A 15,374-nucleotide genomic window follows, 5' to 3' on the forward strand; every position below is an offset into this window, starting at 1 on the left:
CTCCCCCCTACTTTATTGAGGAAAAATGTCATTACTATGTCATTACTATGAGATATGTGGTTGTCTCACCTAGCTATCTTAAGATGAATGCACTAACTGTAAGTCGCTCTGGATAAGAGCGTCTGCTAAATGGCTACAATTTAAAATGTTAAAATGTGTTGCTTGCTTCATCAGTGGTAGAACATGGATTGGGCAGTATGTTCTATTTGTTTTAGACAATATGTGTAAAACTTTAAAACTGTCAGTGTCTGCAAAGAAGAGCTCTATGTGCCTTAAATCCACAAATGCATATTATGTCATAAAGACAGCATAGTTCTACACGTCTGTTCAGGTTATAATACACAGCGTCGGTAACATGTCCATTTAGAACCCACCAGAAGACACATAAGTATACCTGTGTCTGCATCCTTCTACATGGCATGTAACTAATGCACATCCCAATGGTCCCACTGGTTCACATGCTGTATAAAAATATCTACAGCACTGCTATGCTGGGCTCTTGAGTGGCGCAGCAGTCTAAAGCACTGCATCTCAGTGCTAGAGGTTCGATACCGGGCTGTATCACACTGCATCTCAGTGCTAGAAGTTCGATACCGGGCTGTATCACACTGCATCTCAGTGCTAGAGGTTTGATACCGGGCTGTATCACACTGCATCGCAGTGCTAGAGGTTTGATACCGGGCTGTATAACCAGCCATGATTTGGAGTCCCATAGGGTGGCGCACAATTGGCCCAGTGTCATCCGGGTTAAGGGAGGGTTTGGCCGGGGTAGGCCCTCATTGTAAAATAAGAATTTGTTCTTAACTGGCTTGCCTAGTTAAATAAAGGTTCAATAAAAAAGTATGCTCCCACAATAATATCTTTACATAGTGGCACAAACAGGTTTTTGATTCTGATTTTCGTCAGTTCTTAACTACTTATGGTAAATTATGGCCTTTGCTTCAGAGAATCTGCAAACAATAATTCAGTATTTCAGCTGATGAAAACTAATTGAATCGCAGCCACTGTAATTAAACTCTTAGGCAGAACTTCATCCACTCAGCATGAGACTTGTTAGTGCATACTTCTGGCAAACTCAATCACATGAATGGAGCTGGCAGGCAGGTTGGCAGTGTGCCTGAGCAATCTGGTCTAAATGAAGGGAGAAGAAGAAGAAAAAGAGGCCTCCCCTGTTGCATGAATAATTGCAACCCAGTACTTTGATCAACTATGCGATAACTTCCACACCATATGGCAATTATCAGCAGGACAAGATGGTAAAAGGCGATGGATTAGAAGCTTTCAGAGAACATTAAAACACCTCCATTTTTTTTGCCCAAAGGTAAAGGGCTCGGTGTGAAGCTGGTTTGGACATAGCTCAGCCAGCAGAGGAAAAAGCAGCCTGTGACTGCAGACTTACCACGAGTAGAGCCTGGCTTGATCTCGATGGCCGACCTGCTCATGATGTCCTTCTCCACCTGAGACATGCGCTCCCGGGTCATCTGGTACGAGTCATCAGTGGCACACACAGTGATCTTGTCCTGAATACTGCCCTGGCCCTCCAGGTGCTCCCTGCCCTCCCTGAGGCGAGTAGAAGATCAGGCTCACATAGCAGCAAAAAGTCTCACACTATTTCCAAATCAATACAGCATTTCTTGAAAATGTGTTTTGTGTGATTCTGTATACATATGACATGTGTCTCGCTCCCATGGCTGGTTCTGTGACTTCTGTCCTCATGCTTGTTCCTCACATCCTATGCTAAGGCATTAAGCTGCAGAACAAGTGAAGTATTGTAAAAGCCACAAGACTTTGAGCTGCAGGGCAAACAGAGCATCACAGCTCTACCCCCCCAACTAACCCTACATGGTTCCAAACACTGTGATCTCACGGTCCTCAGACATGTGTAGGTCAAAGGTCTAGAGACAACCAACCTCAACTGTCAAACTTTAGCAACACAGTATGCTAAATAGGTGCTTACAGTAACTCAAAAGACAAAACAAAAAGCTCAACAGAAAGTACTTAAATCAAAAGGACAGAGTTTATGAGTAGTTCTAAAATAAGACTGAACTGTATTATACATGCAATGGTAAGAAAAATTGTCTGAGGATAAGCTGTAATTTGAAGCGGTCACATTGTGACAAGGGTTACTTAGGTTGGCAATAGGAGAGAGAGTGTAAGAGAGAGCCGTGTCTCAGAAGTCCTGTGGTCACAATCTGACTGAACTGGCTGTGGTAGACTGTGAAAACAGTGGTGTGTGCTTACCTTGAGACATACTGGTGGGTGCAGTCGAAGCTGGCCTGAGGTTTGTCCTTGCTATCACTGGACAGGTAGAAGGAGAAGACCCGTAGTGCGTCCGAGGCATCTGGGGACGGGGCGGGGATCTTGATGTACTGTTGTCAGGGGACACAAAGAGATCATTAGAACACTGAGGGGACCTTGTGTAAAATGATAAATGTTAGCATATTCAGCTGTGCCATCGGACTGCATATTCTGAGGGGACCTTGTGTAAAATGATAAATGTTAGCATATTCAGCTGTGCCATCGGACTGCATATTCTAAACACGCTAAATGAAATGCCTTGCGTTTGTGTCATACAATCCGAAAAGTTTTGGAATCTAACGTATACAGGACTGTAAAGAAGGAAGTCATCAATTAGGTTACGCATTTAATTGGATAGGAAAACGTGCTAAATAGGAAGACTGAGGTTATTGACATTGCATATGATTCAACTGCTCAGGGTGGCAGCCAGGCAGCCTCTGGCTTAATGTGATATCAAATGAAGCCACATCTGAAGCATTTGAAAGTCAACTAGGCATATCATATCCCTTCTCCAATCTAATTCCAAATGTCAACACACATCTTTGAAAGCCGTGCTGTAGTTCTGCTCTTCGATGGTACACTATATATACAAAGGTATGTGGACACCCGTTCAAATAAGTGGATTTGACTATTTAAGCCACACCCGTTGCTGACAGGTGTATAAAATTGATTACACTGCCATGCAATCTCTGTAGACAAACATTGGCAGTAGAATGCCCTTACTGAAGAGCTCAGTGACTTTCAATGTGGCACCTTTCATAGAATGCCCCCTTTCCAACAAGTGAGTTCGTCAAGTTTCTCCCTGCTAGAGCTGTCCCGGTCAATTGTAAGTGCTGTTATTGTGAACTGGAAATGACTAGGAGCAACAACGGTTAAGCCGCGAAGTGGTAGGCCACACAAGCTCACAGAACGGGACCGCCGAGTTCTGAAGCGCATAAAAATCATCTGTCCTTTGTTGCAACACATACTGCTGAGTTCCAATCTGCCTCTGGAAGCATTAACTATTCGTCAGGAGCTTAATTAAAATGGGTCTCCGTGGCTGAGCAGATGCACACAAGTCTAAGGTCACCATGTGCAATGCCAAGTGTTGGCAGGATTGGTGTAAAGCTCACCGCCATTGGACTCTGGAGCAGTGGAAATGTGTTCTGGAGTGATGAATCACGCTTCACAATCTGGCAGTCCGACGGTCAAATCTGGGTTTGGCGGATGCCAAGAAATGCAGAGTGCCAACTATAAAGTTTGGTGGAGGAGAAATAATGGTCTGGGGTTGTTTTTCATGGTTTGGGCTAAGCCCCTTAGTTCCAGTGAAGGGAAATCTTAATGCTACAGCATACAATGACATTCTAGATGATTCTGTGCTTCCAACTTTGGGGAAGGCCCTTTCCTGTTCAGCATGACAATGCCCCAGTGCACAAAGCGAGGTTCATGCATAAATGGTTTGTTGAGATCGGAGTGGAAGAACCGAACCTCAACCTCATTGAACATCTTTGGGATGAATTGGAACGCCGACTGCGAGCCAGGCCTAATCGCCCAACATCAGTGCCTGACCTCAACCCCATCGAACACCTTTGGGATGAATTGGAACGCCGACTGCGAGCCAGGCCGAATCGCCCAACATCAGTACCTGACCTCAACCCCATCGAACACCTTTGGGATGAATTGGAACGCCGACTGCGAGCCAGGCCTAAACGCCCAACATCAGTGCCTGACCTCAACCCCATCGAACACCTTTGGGATGAATTGGAACGCCGACTGCGAGCCAGGCCTAATCGCCCAACATCAGTGCCTGACCTCAACCCCATCGAACACCTTTGGGATGAATTGGAACGCCGACTGCGAGCCAGGCCTAAACGCCCAACATCAGTGCCTGACCTCAACCCCATTGAACACCTTTGGGATGAATTGGAACGCCGACTGCGAGCCAGGCCTAAACGCCCAACATCAGTGCCTGACCTCAACCCCATCGAACACCTTTGGGATGAATTGGAACGCCGACTGCGAGCCAGGCCTAAACGCCCAACATCAGTGCCTGACCTCAACCCCATCGAACACCTTTGGGATGAATTGGAACGCCGACTGCGAGCCAGGCCTAAACGCCCAACATCAGTGCCTGACCTCAACCCCATCGAACACCTTTGGGATGAATTGGAACGCCGACTGCGAGCCAGGCCTAAACGCCCAACATCAGTGCCTGACCTCAACCTCATTGAACATCTTTGGGATGAATTGGAACGCCGACTGCGAGCCAGGCCGAATCGCCCAACATCAGTGCCTGACCTCAACCCCATCGAACACCTTTGGAATGAATTGGAACGCCGACTGCAAGCCAGGCCTAAACGCCCAACATCAGTGCCTGACCTCAACCCCATCGAACACCTTTGGGATGAATTGGAACGCCGACTGTGAGCCAGGCCGAATCGCCCAACATCAGTGCCTGACCTCACTAATGTTCACGTGGCTGAATGGAAGCAAGTGCCCGCAGCAATGTTCCAACATCTAGCGGAAAGCCTTCCCAGAATAGTGGAGGCTGTTACAGCCATATTAATGCCCATGATTTTGGAATGAGATGTTTGACGAACAGGTGTCCATATACATGTAGTGTATTATCCATTACAGTGTTCCTCTGTAGTTGCTAACTGAATGCTGTGTCCATACAGAGCAATTCAGTTACTCAATTTTCAATCGCTGTTCCTAGCCCACTCCTGGTATAGAGAACAGTGTAGACGGTAGTTTCTACAAAACATTTTTTACAGATTCTTTCTATTCATACTATTAAATGGTAAGTCTTAAACAAGTCTTTAAAAAACACTTTCCCTTCTTCTGTCTAAAAGTTATTGTGTGCTTGGTACATCCATATAAAACCATCTTCTCTCCAAACTAACATTCTCTGCTATCCTCAAACAACCCAAGATAAATATGTAAGCACAGCGCACAAAAACACCAATTATAGATGTATAAATACAGTCTTAAAACAGGCAAAATGTAAAAGGTGTAGAGCACCATGTTAATCATCTAGCTATATCCGTTTTCCTGTATTCTGCATGTTACACTCTGTGACACACTTGTATCAACCTTGCAGCATTGCTGCTTTGATGTTCCTGCTTTGGAACAACACTGTTATTTAATGAGTACAGTTTATCTCACCAGGGGGTGATTGGAGTAAATGTAATCTAGAAGTTTATTCGCTAGTGGACCAAAGTAGATTTTAATGTATTGATATGAGAGCGGGCTTGACCCCCCGCTGTTTTCAAGCCATAAAACTGACCTAAATAAGCAACTGGCTAAGACAATAAGGTCAGTTTTATGGCTTGGTAATGCCAGGATATCAGCCTCCCCGGTCCAATGGGACATACTAGGTGACCTCTTGTCAGGCATTGGACCGGGGAGGCTGATATCCTGGCATTACCAATAGTAACTCATAACCCTCCCACCTGGATAATAGTGGCCAGTGTCATATACAGTACACTCCAGGGCTCCCCTGGCGACCAACAGAGCTATGGGGCCACCATCAGTTACATTAAATGGCCTAAAAACCTACTTTCACTAAATGGCCAATTCAACAAAGAATGTTATTAACCAAGAGGTATTGTAATGTACTTAAAAACATTGGGCACTGACTGTCCATTTATTCAAGTTGAAATGGACAGTTTTGTTGATTCTGAGCCTGTGCCCTAGGGTCTCTTCTCACTACGAGAGATTGCCCAGACGTTTCGAGAAAATACCCTCGGCTTGACCTTTAACTGTAATACACAACCTCCGGAGGTTGCGGGTGAGAAGAATTGTCTTCTAAATACACCACCTCCGGAGGTTGTGGGTGAGCCTTGCTCACCCCACTCCTCCGAGCATTGCAGAATTGTCTTCTAGAGTCAAATGCTTCTATAGTAAATTCTAAATAGCAGAGCAATGTTTTTTAAACAGCTGAAATGTATCTGCATTTTCCTTATATTTGAGACTCGTTTACTCTGAAATTGACACCGTAGCTTTGAGGGAATCTCAGAACACTTGTCATTTATTTCAAAGCAAAAGCTAACAAGAATGCAAGTAGCTGAATTTCTCAACTCCAAGATGTACAAGTACAATAAAGTTGAGTGGTGACGAGTGTGGGTGTACTGCACCTCCGACTAGATCGAGTTGCTGTCAGTTGATACTTGTAAAAATGTCCATTATTGAATGATTTCCTTGTACCCATGTTTGTCCTGTGTAAATGCAAGCTTTTCTTTGGGTGCTAAAATCCATAGTTTTTTATATAAAAATGGCATTTTATGTGAGCAATCTAGCTATGGTTTAGATAGCTGAATGCTAACGTCAGCCAATGTTAACTAACGAAGCTAACTAGCTAGCTAGTAATATGCAAGGGTGAAAGTAAGGCAGGCTGGTATGGCATCCTGGCAAAATACACCGTACAGGTAAAATATGAGCCTATCTCAATAAATAAACAAAATGTAAAGAAAACTGTAGGCTATTACACCACTATTTATCATTACTGCATGTCAGAGGCATGACCATTTTGCAAATGGACTTATAAATGAGCGTCATAGCCTACGCTCCAAAATGTGATGTGGTACGAAGAGAACATTTAAATCAGAACATGATTGACATTTTGCCAAGGCAGAGATAAGTGACCGAGACGGGCACGGACAGCAGTGGCTGCATAAATTCTGGCGTAATGACAATCGTCAAATGTCAAACATTTTGTTAGGGTGTTTTGTGTAACAGATGTCTCTTTCCATTCACCACTGTTTGGAGGCTGGAAATATGTGGATGAACATGCACGGGTAGCCTAGTAAAGGAGCCATTTGAAGTGACGGTTTGACAAGTGTGTACACACATAGGCGGTCCCGTACCGGGAACAAATTCATTAAACTTCCACCCCTGGTAATATGCGAGGAGGATGCATACATTTTGCTTAGCTTGCTAGCTACTTATCGCTGTATAATATTAATGACCCTGTATGATAATGTTAGTGTACTTTTAAATTTGTATGAGGGGTAAACGTACATTTTTGCTTTTCTAAAGTTACTTGATGAAGCAGATGTTGTTGGCTAACGTTAGCTAGCAGCTGTGCCACTTTGGGTGTGATATTGTTTTGATCCTAAATTAATGAGTGGATGGACGAGAAAACAAACCATTTTGACATCTGCACATGCTTGTGAATTGTTGCATTATTTAAAGAGTGTAATATGGTTTTCTTGCATTAATCAAGAGTGCAATATGGTAGATTAAAAGTTGCTCGCATAGCTGGCTAGCGGGTACTGTGATAATTACGGTAAATTTGAGCTGCGAAGCAAGAACGTCATCCCCTCTCTCAGCATGGGACATTCCATTGCTAATGTAAATTGAGAAGTTTATGTACATTATGTAAATAGACATTTTTGTCCCGATGCCTCTTTCAACCTTCGTCAATATGAATAAGCAGAGGAAATTTGAGGACAAGATCTAATTAAATGACATTTTATTCATCACATGCTCTTAAACAACAGGTGTAGACTAACAGTGAAATGCTTACTTACAGCCCTTCACAACAAACAGAGAAAGAAAAAAAGTGGAATAGAAAAGTAAAACACGTAATAATAAAAGTGATAATAAATACACAGTGAGTGACGATAAATTGGCTATATACACAGGGTACCAGTACAGAGTCTATGTGCAGGAGTACGAGGTAATTGAGGTAGATATGTACATATAACTAGGAATAAAGTGACTAGGCAACAGGATTGAAAGTAAACAGTAGCAGCAGTGTATGTTACGAGTCAAACAGTTTGTGCAAAAAGGGTTAATGCAGATAGTCCAGGTAGCTATTTGGTTAACTAATTAATTAACTTATGGCTTGGGGGTAGAACTGTTCAGGGTCCTGTTGGTTCCAGACTTTGTGCCTCAGTACCACTTGCAGTGCAGTAGCAGAGAGAACAGTTTATGACTTGAGTGGCTTGAGTCTTTGACAATTTTTAGGTCCTTCCTCTGACACCGCCTGAAAGGGGCAGAGAGATGGGCCACAGAATGATTACTTCTTTTGACCCAGCATGATTACTGACTGACTGACAATGTGCACAGCCATACAGTACTCAGAAATAGTTGGCAAATCATCTGAAAGTAGGTCACTTTCACTTCTCTAATGGTGTCAGACTAGCTTGACACAGCTAACAACACAAAGGACCAAAACATAACGTAACATTTTCATCTTATTAGGAGCCATAAGAAAAACAGAAGACAGACAGTGGCCTTGAAACAGTATGTTTCGTTATATTTGTGAAGTGATTGATTCCAGGCTGGCTGGCAGAAAGCACAGTGCCTGGGGTAGATGTGGCAGGCAGGACTCTGGCTGCCACAAATGCCTAGTTATGCAGTACAGCAATAAGCAGCTTCTGTAGCTTGTAGCCAATAAACAGTTCCTCTTTCAACCCCCCCATCTCTCTCCCCCTCCGAACCCCACAGCGAGCTATGCACCCTACCCCCATCACCAAGCCTCAGCTCTCTTTATAGCACACAACATGCAAGCCACACTGCGGAACACAAAACGCAAGGCAGCCCACAAAGCCATGGACACTTGTGATATCAAACTGACCATTAGTTATGTTGACCTATATCTGTCCAGCCCTTTGTGAAGAGGGGGAACGATTCCACGGATGGCTGCTTAAGGTTTCTGCTAATTAACTGCCATCAACCAAAAAAAGAGTCAATGTAAACAGAAGAGCCATATCGTCAGGACCTATTACCTCAAGACTTGGTCTTGACCAAAGCTACAAGCAACAAGTCATAGAAAGAGAGGCTCCAGAAGTAGGTCAAGGCAGACAGCATTGCAATGGAGAATGACTTGTTTCAAATGGAGACGCTGATAAACAAAAGCCTGCCTGCCCCTAGGGAGAGCACAGCTCAGGGTTTACTGTCTTAGCTGTGCAATCCCCGCACCCCCCAGAACCCCAACCCCCATAACGCCAGCACTTCCCTCGGTTTCTATGCCCTTAGTGCGAGGCAAGCATCGAGCACCCCCCTCCAGCCAAGCGTTAGAGTTGCCTGTCACCTAATCAATGTTACTCAGGTCAGTCCATTTTGAGGGCGCCCCCATTTTATTCACAGTTTTCTTCTCCATCTTCATAACCATATGTAATTCAACCCATTAGTTCCCAGCTCTGCACTCCTGGCTCCTGGGGGAGAAACCATTTCCCCTGGGAGCTTTTAGCCCCGACAGTACCTGGTGTGAAGTTTAAGGGCCGTATAGCATGAGGGACTCCCGTTAAAAGCTCTGTCTGAGCACACAGGGGCCATCATCAACTGGCTACCTGCCACTTTCTCCTGTCTTCAGATTACATTTCCCAGGACAGTTATTCATGCTAGAGGGTTTCGAATAAACACTTAATAGAAAAGGTACACAAAAAAGCTTAGGCCTAAATTTGTGTGCTTTGTGTATTTAAAATAAATCTATACAAATGTTTATCACAACAAAACTCCTGAAATATTGATAATTTGTTTTAAACTAAATAAAAAATAATCAATATTTTGTGGGTTCCCATTTTCCAAACTGATGGAAATCTAACATGACTTTTACCTTGGTCCCTTTCTGTTCCAGAACCACCACCCACATTGACAGGTAAGTTTAATATCAGCGTGAGTAACAGAGATGTGTATTTCCATAAAGCAGACTCACACAGGGCAGGCAGGTTACACCATAAAGCTGTCCTTGCCCTGGGCCCCCAGGCCTCAGGGGCCCCTGTCTTCCCCAGGCAGTGTGAGCCTTCCCTTTCCATCTCTGGTTAAGGCGGGGGAGCCCCACACTCCCGCAGGTCACATGGAAGGACTAAGATGAAACATCTCCTAAGCTACGCTGCAGCTGAGGCCGTATGCCACCCTTCAACCAAACATCAACATCAGCGGTCAATGCCTCCAACTAACTACTTAGGCCTACATAGGAAACAAATCAATATTTAGCGTTCGCTAACCACAGGAATTAGGCATCACACTTCTGTCTGTACTCTTTATTTTATCTGATCATTTCAAGGGACATTTAAAATAGTAAGCTATGCCATATTACACAACATTTATTTTGTTCAAATCCTGGTACAATACTCTCAGGACAAGGTACAGGACAATTATAACAAATTGTGAGAAAGAATGGATAACATACGCAAATGATTCTAAAAACGCCCCAACAGAACAAGGGAGTCAGTGAGCAGTGAACTGTCAGAGGACTGAGTCAGTCAGCTTTGTCCAATAGTGTCCATCCTGTGAGCTGAACTTGGCAGTTGGACAGTCATCCCAGCAAAATGGCATCAGATTGACAATCCTCAGCACCTTGTCAGAACAGTTTCTCAATGGGGCGCGGGGGAAGATACAATAACCCCCACTGTGGCCCAGGCACATATGCTGCAGCCTTACTCCCGGCTGGCTGGCCGGCCCTGTGTGTTTAGAGATGTCAAATACTTTCAGGCTGTTGTAAGGTGTGAACTGGACTGGAACAGAACAACTTGTTGGGGGCTCTGCTGTTAGAGCAGGACAAAGGGCACCCCTCATTGGTGTCCATGGAAAACTCCTCCTCTGACACACAGACAGCATTAACACTATTCATTATCTCTGATCTTGTTGCTCTTCTTCTGCCTTACATTTGGTGGCGGATGAGATCATTATTCTGGTAAAGATATATACTTTCTCTCCTCCTGCTAACCACCCATCTGCCAGGAAAGATGATAAGTATTTATTTGGTGATGTTCTTTTCTTCTTCTTGGGTCTGTAGACATTACCGAGCAGGTAGAGATCCTAGCTCTGGTATTTAGCATGGCAGCACAGTGATGGGAGCAGGTGCCTAGATATATGAACGTGATTTACTCTAGTCTGTGCCTCCTGCCCTTGTCTGTACTGACACTACTGGCCATTGTCCTCTTATCCCAGTCTGCACAGTCATAGCTGCTGCTGTGAGCTGCCTGTCTTTTGTTCTTGCATCTTCCCCCACAGAGCTGAGAGCAATGGACCGTCGGCCAGCCTGGATTATTCATGAACAGCAGGGACGTGTGGCGGGCGGCTGGAGAGGGCTAGGACAACAGCACCGTCACAGCGTGACTCCCAGCTCAGCTCGTGCACGAGGAACGGTACTCCACAGTCCTCTCTTTCCCCGTCTCTCTGGTATGTGGTGATCACCAAAGCATCCCAATGAGAGGACAAACAGAACAGAGAGAACTACTCTGGGAGGAGGAGGGGGTGGATTAGAGCTGAGGACAACAGCATTCCCTCCCTCTGCCACGCTGCCTCTCCTCACAAACAGCAATACACACACGCTGGATCCATGTGTACTATGAGGACACACTGCTAGGACACTCACAATGTTCCACACAGAACTATTGGTCAAAAAGGAAAAGGAAGCTTACAAGTGGTGTTTAAAAAGGAAGGCATTATTCCAATGACACATGCAGACAACCATAGAAGGCAACACAGGCAGACGATGCCACAGGGAAATCTGGGGCACATATTAATTCCGGCTCTCCACAATCCTCCCGCTGTTTACCGTATGATCAATGACTCATAGATCATGAACACAATGCATGAGATCACCTCTCTTTTAAATCATGCTTTTAGTGAGGCTGTCTTTTTGTTCCTGTGCTTCAAGTCAGCCCTACCGTTGATAAAGACTTGCCGATCCACAGAGAGGAGGGTTGGGGGTTTTAAGGGGGTTGTTGAGGGGAGCAGGGGGTGGGCAATTGGCCTGGCTACAGCATCCCCCAAGGTATCGACTCTTATGCCAAGCAAAATGTGCCTTCTCCAAGAGAGGCTGGGCTAATCTGTCAACCTCAGCAAACATATGGTTCAATAACTCACTCCCTCCATTCCTGTACAGTATATCACCCAGTCTAAATCTGGTAAACAACGAGGTTGTTATTCTTCTTTAGGTTAAACAATAGCTCAGTCTGTAGTACTCTAGTGATTTGAACCCTAAAGAACACAAGCACTACAGACTTCAGACAGAAACTCTCCCCTCTGACTATTCCACTTCCGTAACCATCTTTGTTTACAGAGGCAGTGTTGCTTGTATCCTGTTGTGCTGCATTTTTAAAATGCTGGAAAAATAATGGATGTGGGAAGAGTTGAGGAAAAGTGACTATTGCTGATAGCCGAACAACCAACCAGACAAACTGAAAGATCGGAGGAACAGAGGATTGCTCTTTCTATCATCACATACTGCTTTTCACTCTCGCTGATGCCTGTTTTGTTGCACTGGTGCTTTCAGAGAAGAAGGAAAAATATATATTTCAAAGTGATGTTATTACCCTCCTTGGTAGCTTCTGGGTCAGTGCTTACTGGTGTACAGATGGATTTAGTTCCAACAGGATCTCCTTGGTTTAGCCTATTCCTGTGATGTGTTCAACCTTCCCAAGTTCTCTCACGTCACCCCGCTCCTCCGTTCTCTCCACTGGCTTCCAGTTGAAGCTCGCATCCGCTACAAGACCATGGTGCTTGCCTACGGAGCTGTGAGGGGAACGGCACCTCAGTACCTCCAGGCTCTGATCAGGCCCTACACCCAAACAAGGGCACTGCGTTCATCCACCTCTGGCCTGCTCGCCTCCCTACCACTGAGGAAGTACAGCTCCCGCTCAGCCCAGTCAAAACTGTTCGCTGCTCTGGCCCCCCAATGGTGGAACAAACTCCCTCACGACGCCAGGACAGCGGAGTCAATCACCACCTTCCGGAGACACCTGAAACCCCACCTCTTTAAGGAATACCTAGGATAGGATAAGTAATCCCTCTCACCCCCCCTTTAAGATTTAGATGCACTATTGTAAAGTGACGGTTCCACTGGATGTCATAAGGTGAATGCACCAATTTGTAAGTCGCTCTGGATAAGAGCGTCTGCTAAATGACTTAAATGTAAATGTAATATAAATAGCTGCCATGATGTTCCTATCACTGTTGATGTAATGAAAGGAGAACACTACAACTGTACATGTATAAACAATGGGGGCTGGGTATGTCAATCAATATTCCTAATAGTTTTTTGACATGTGCTAATAAATAAACACATATTGGTTGAGCTAATATGTGAGCAGCACTACAACATCCTGGATCTATTAGTCATCCTGGATCGGTGACCACACACTCTCTGAGACGGTGCCCGGCCAGATAGATCAGTGCTGCTGGGAATCAACATGTTCTCAGTCCAACACCGTACCTCCAGTTCCATATCTGTGTTAAGTTACATGCTTAATTACTACACAAAAACATGCAAATATGTTTTAACAAAACATTGTAACTTGGAATAATATCCTCCTCGAATCCCTACTTCAGAGCTACACAAGCTTTCTCAACATCAGAGCTGCTTGCTAAAGAAAGAGAGCCGGGCTTCCCTGGACTGGGAGATGTCTCATTAGGCTTGTCCCTCAGATACTGTGATCCCAAAATACTGGGGCCAACAGCTTTGCCAGTCAAAACAGTGGGCCTCAGATGCGCAGGGCACACAGAGCCTTTTTCCTCGACACATCTGCTCGACACATCTGGATGAATAGAGCGACGTGTGCCTGAAGGACGACTCCCCCCACCTTCTAGTTGTTCCACTGGGAAAGGACCTCTCTCTGACTGCATTCCTCTTATTGTTATTCTAATTAGCTTTCGGGAAAATACCTGACGGGCATGCACACACCGACACCCACACACCGACACACACACACACACACCGACACACACACACACACACACACACACACACACACACACACACACACACACACACACACACGACAAGAAGCTAAAGCTAATTTGCAGTGAGATGGAGAGGCGGAGCGCTCTGGGTGGGGGTAGGATCGGGGCAGCCGCATGTGAGATGGATGCCCTGATGTCGCCCAAGGCTTCAGCCAAGGCAGAGGGTGAAACGGCACAATAATCAGGGAGGTAGACGGGAGGGACCGGGGGGGGTCCTAGCTGAGCCACACACAGTTGTCATTAGATGATCCCTGGGAAGAATGCTCCCTAATGCCTCCTCTACTCTCCTCTCAGCACCAGACAGCATTTAGGATCTATACTCATTGAGGGGGATTAAGGAGAATTTTGAGAGATTGTCGGGAGGTATCGATTCTCATGAGACATTACTGTAATGTAAACTTCTGTATTTCTCACATCTCTAACACTACCTTTGGAGGTCGCACACGACACTCACCCAACAGTTTCCCCCCTCGAAGCAGTGCAGTGTAAACAGAATTGTCTCGTTCAACCCAACATTCATACAGCAAAAATACAACTGAAATGTGTAGACATTTTCATTATATTTGAGACTTTTATTAAGTTTTCACCTGTTACTTTCTGAAATTGTCGCCTTAGCTTTAAAAAGGGAAGCTCAGTGTTTTTCCCCCTTGAATGCTCTGAGCCACCTTCCTGGTAAGAAGAATGTAGCAAGAAGCTAATCAATTCACCAAATCAAAACCAATTTTATTTGTCACATACACGTTTTTAGCAGATGTTATTGTGGGTGTAGCGAAATGCTCGTCTTCCTAGCTCCAACAGTGCAGTAATATCTAACAATTTCACAACAATATACACAAATCTAAAGCAAAGGAATGGAATTAAGAATATATAAATATTTGGATGAGCAATGTCCAGGGAAATGATTAACGTTTTCAGTCACAATTTTGAGTTTACCTCCTATAATGCCTATAACTCCATGATATTGATCAAATGAAGCCTAGTTTGTTATAATGTAACTTTAATAGGCTGAAGCTGATATTTTCTGTCCGTATGAGAGGAGTAAACATTCATGTTTGATATGCTAACGTTACTAGCTATCTAGCTGTGGTCTTGAAAGCTACATTTAATATGTGTACAAACGAGAAAATAACCCTTTATTTGTCTGCACTGGCTTGTCAATTGTCACATTATTCAAGAGTGTAATATGGTTTAGTTGCATTATTCAAAATTGTAGCTAATCTGTTTTAGAGGAAAAGTTGCTTGTTTTGTTAAATAATTGCAAGCTTACTGGCTAGACAGTGGCTACTGGCTAAGTTACTGTGATAGTGATATTTATGGTAAATTTGGAGCAGCCAAGCAAGAATGTCACGTTACCAGCCACAACAAAAGGTAAGGCAAGGATGGCATGTCAATTGAAATGT

General features: G+C 44.5%; 1 protein-coding gene across 1 annotated transcript in view; it reads right to left on the reverse strand.

Annotated features, from left to right (window-relative positions):
• Positions 1 to 15,374, reverse strand: part of LOC124036348 (RNA polymerase II elongation factor ELL2) — a 44,406-nt gene that overhangs the window by 22,041 nt on the left and 6,991 nt on the right. Inside the window, exons 3-4 of the mRNA XM_046350818.1 lie at positions 2,242 to 2,369; positions 1,400 to 1,560 (exon numbers count right to left, since the gene is read on the reverse strand). Of these exons, the coding sequence (XP_046206774.1) occupies positions 1,400 to 1,560; positions 2,242 to 2,369 (289 nt within the window). The remainder of the gene's footprint in view (positions 1 to 1,399; positions 1,561 to 2,241; positions 2,370 to 15,374) is intronic.

Source organism: Oncorhynchus gorbuscha, linkage group LG01 (assembly GCF_021184085.1).
Source record: "Oncorhynchus gorbuscha isolate QuinsamMale2020 ecotype Even-year linkage group LG01, OgorEven_v1.0, whole genome shotgun sequence".
NCBI classification, from domain to species: domain Eukaryota; kingdom Metazoa; phylum Chordata; class Actinopteri; order Salmoniformes; family Salmonidae; genus Oncorhynchus; species Oncorhynchus gorbuscha.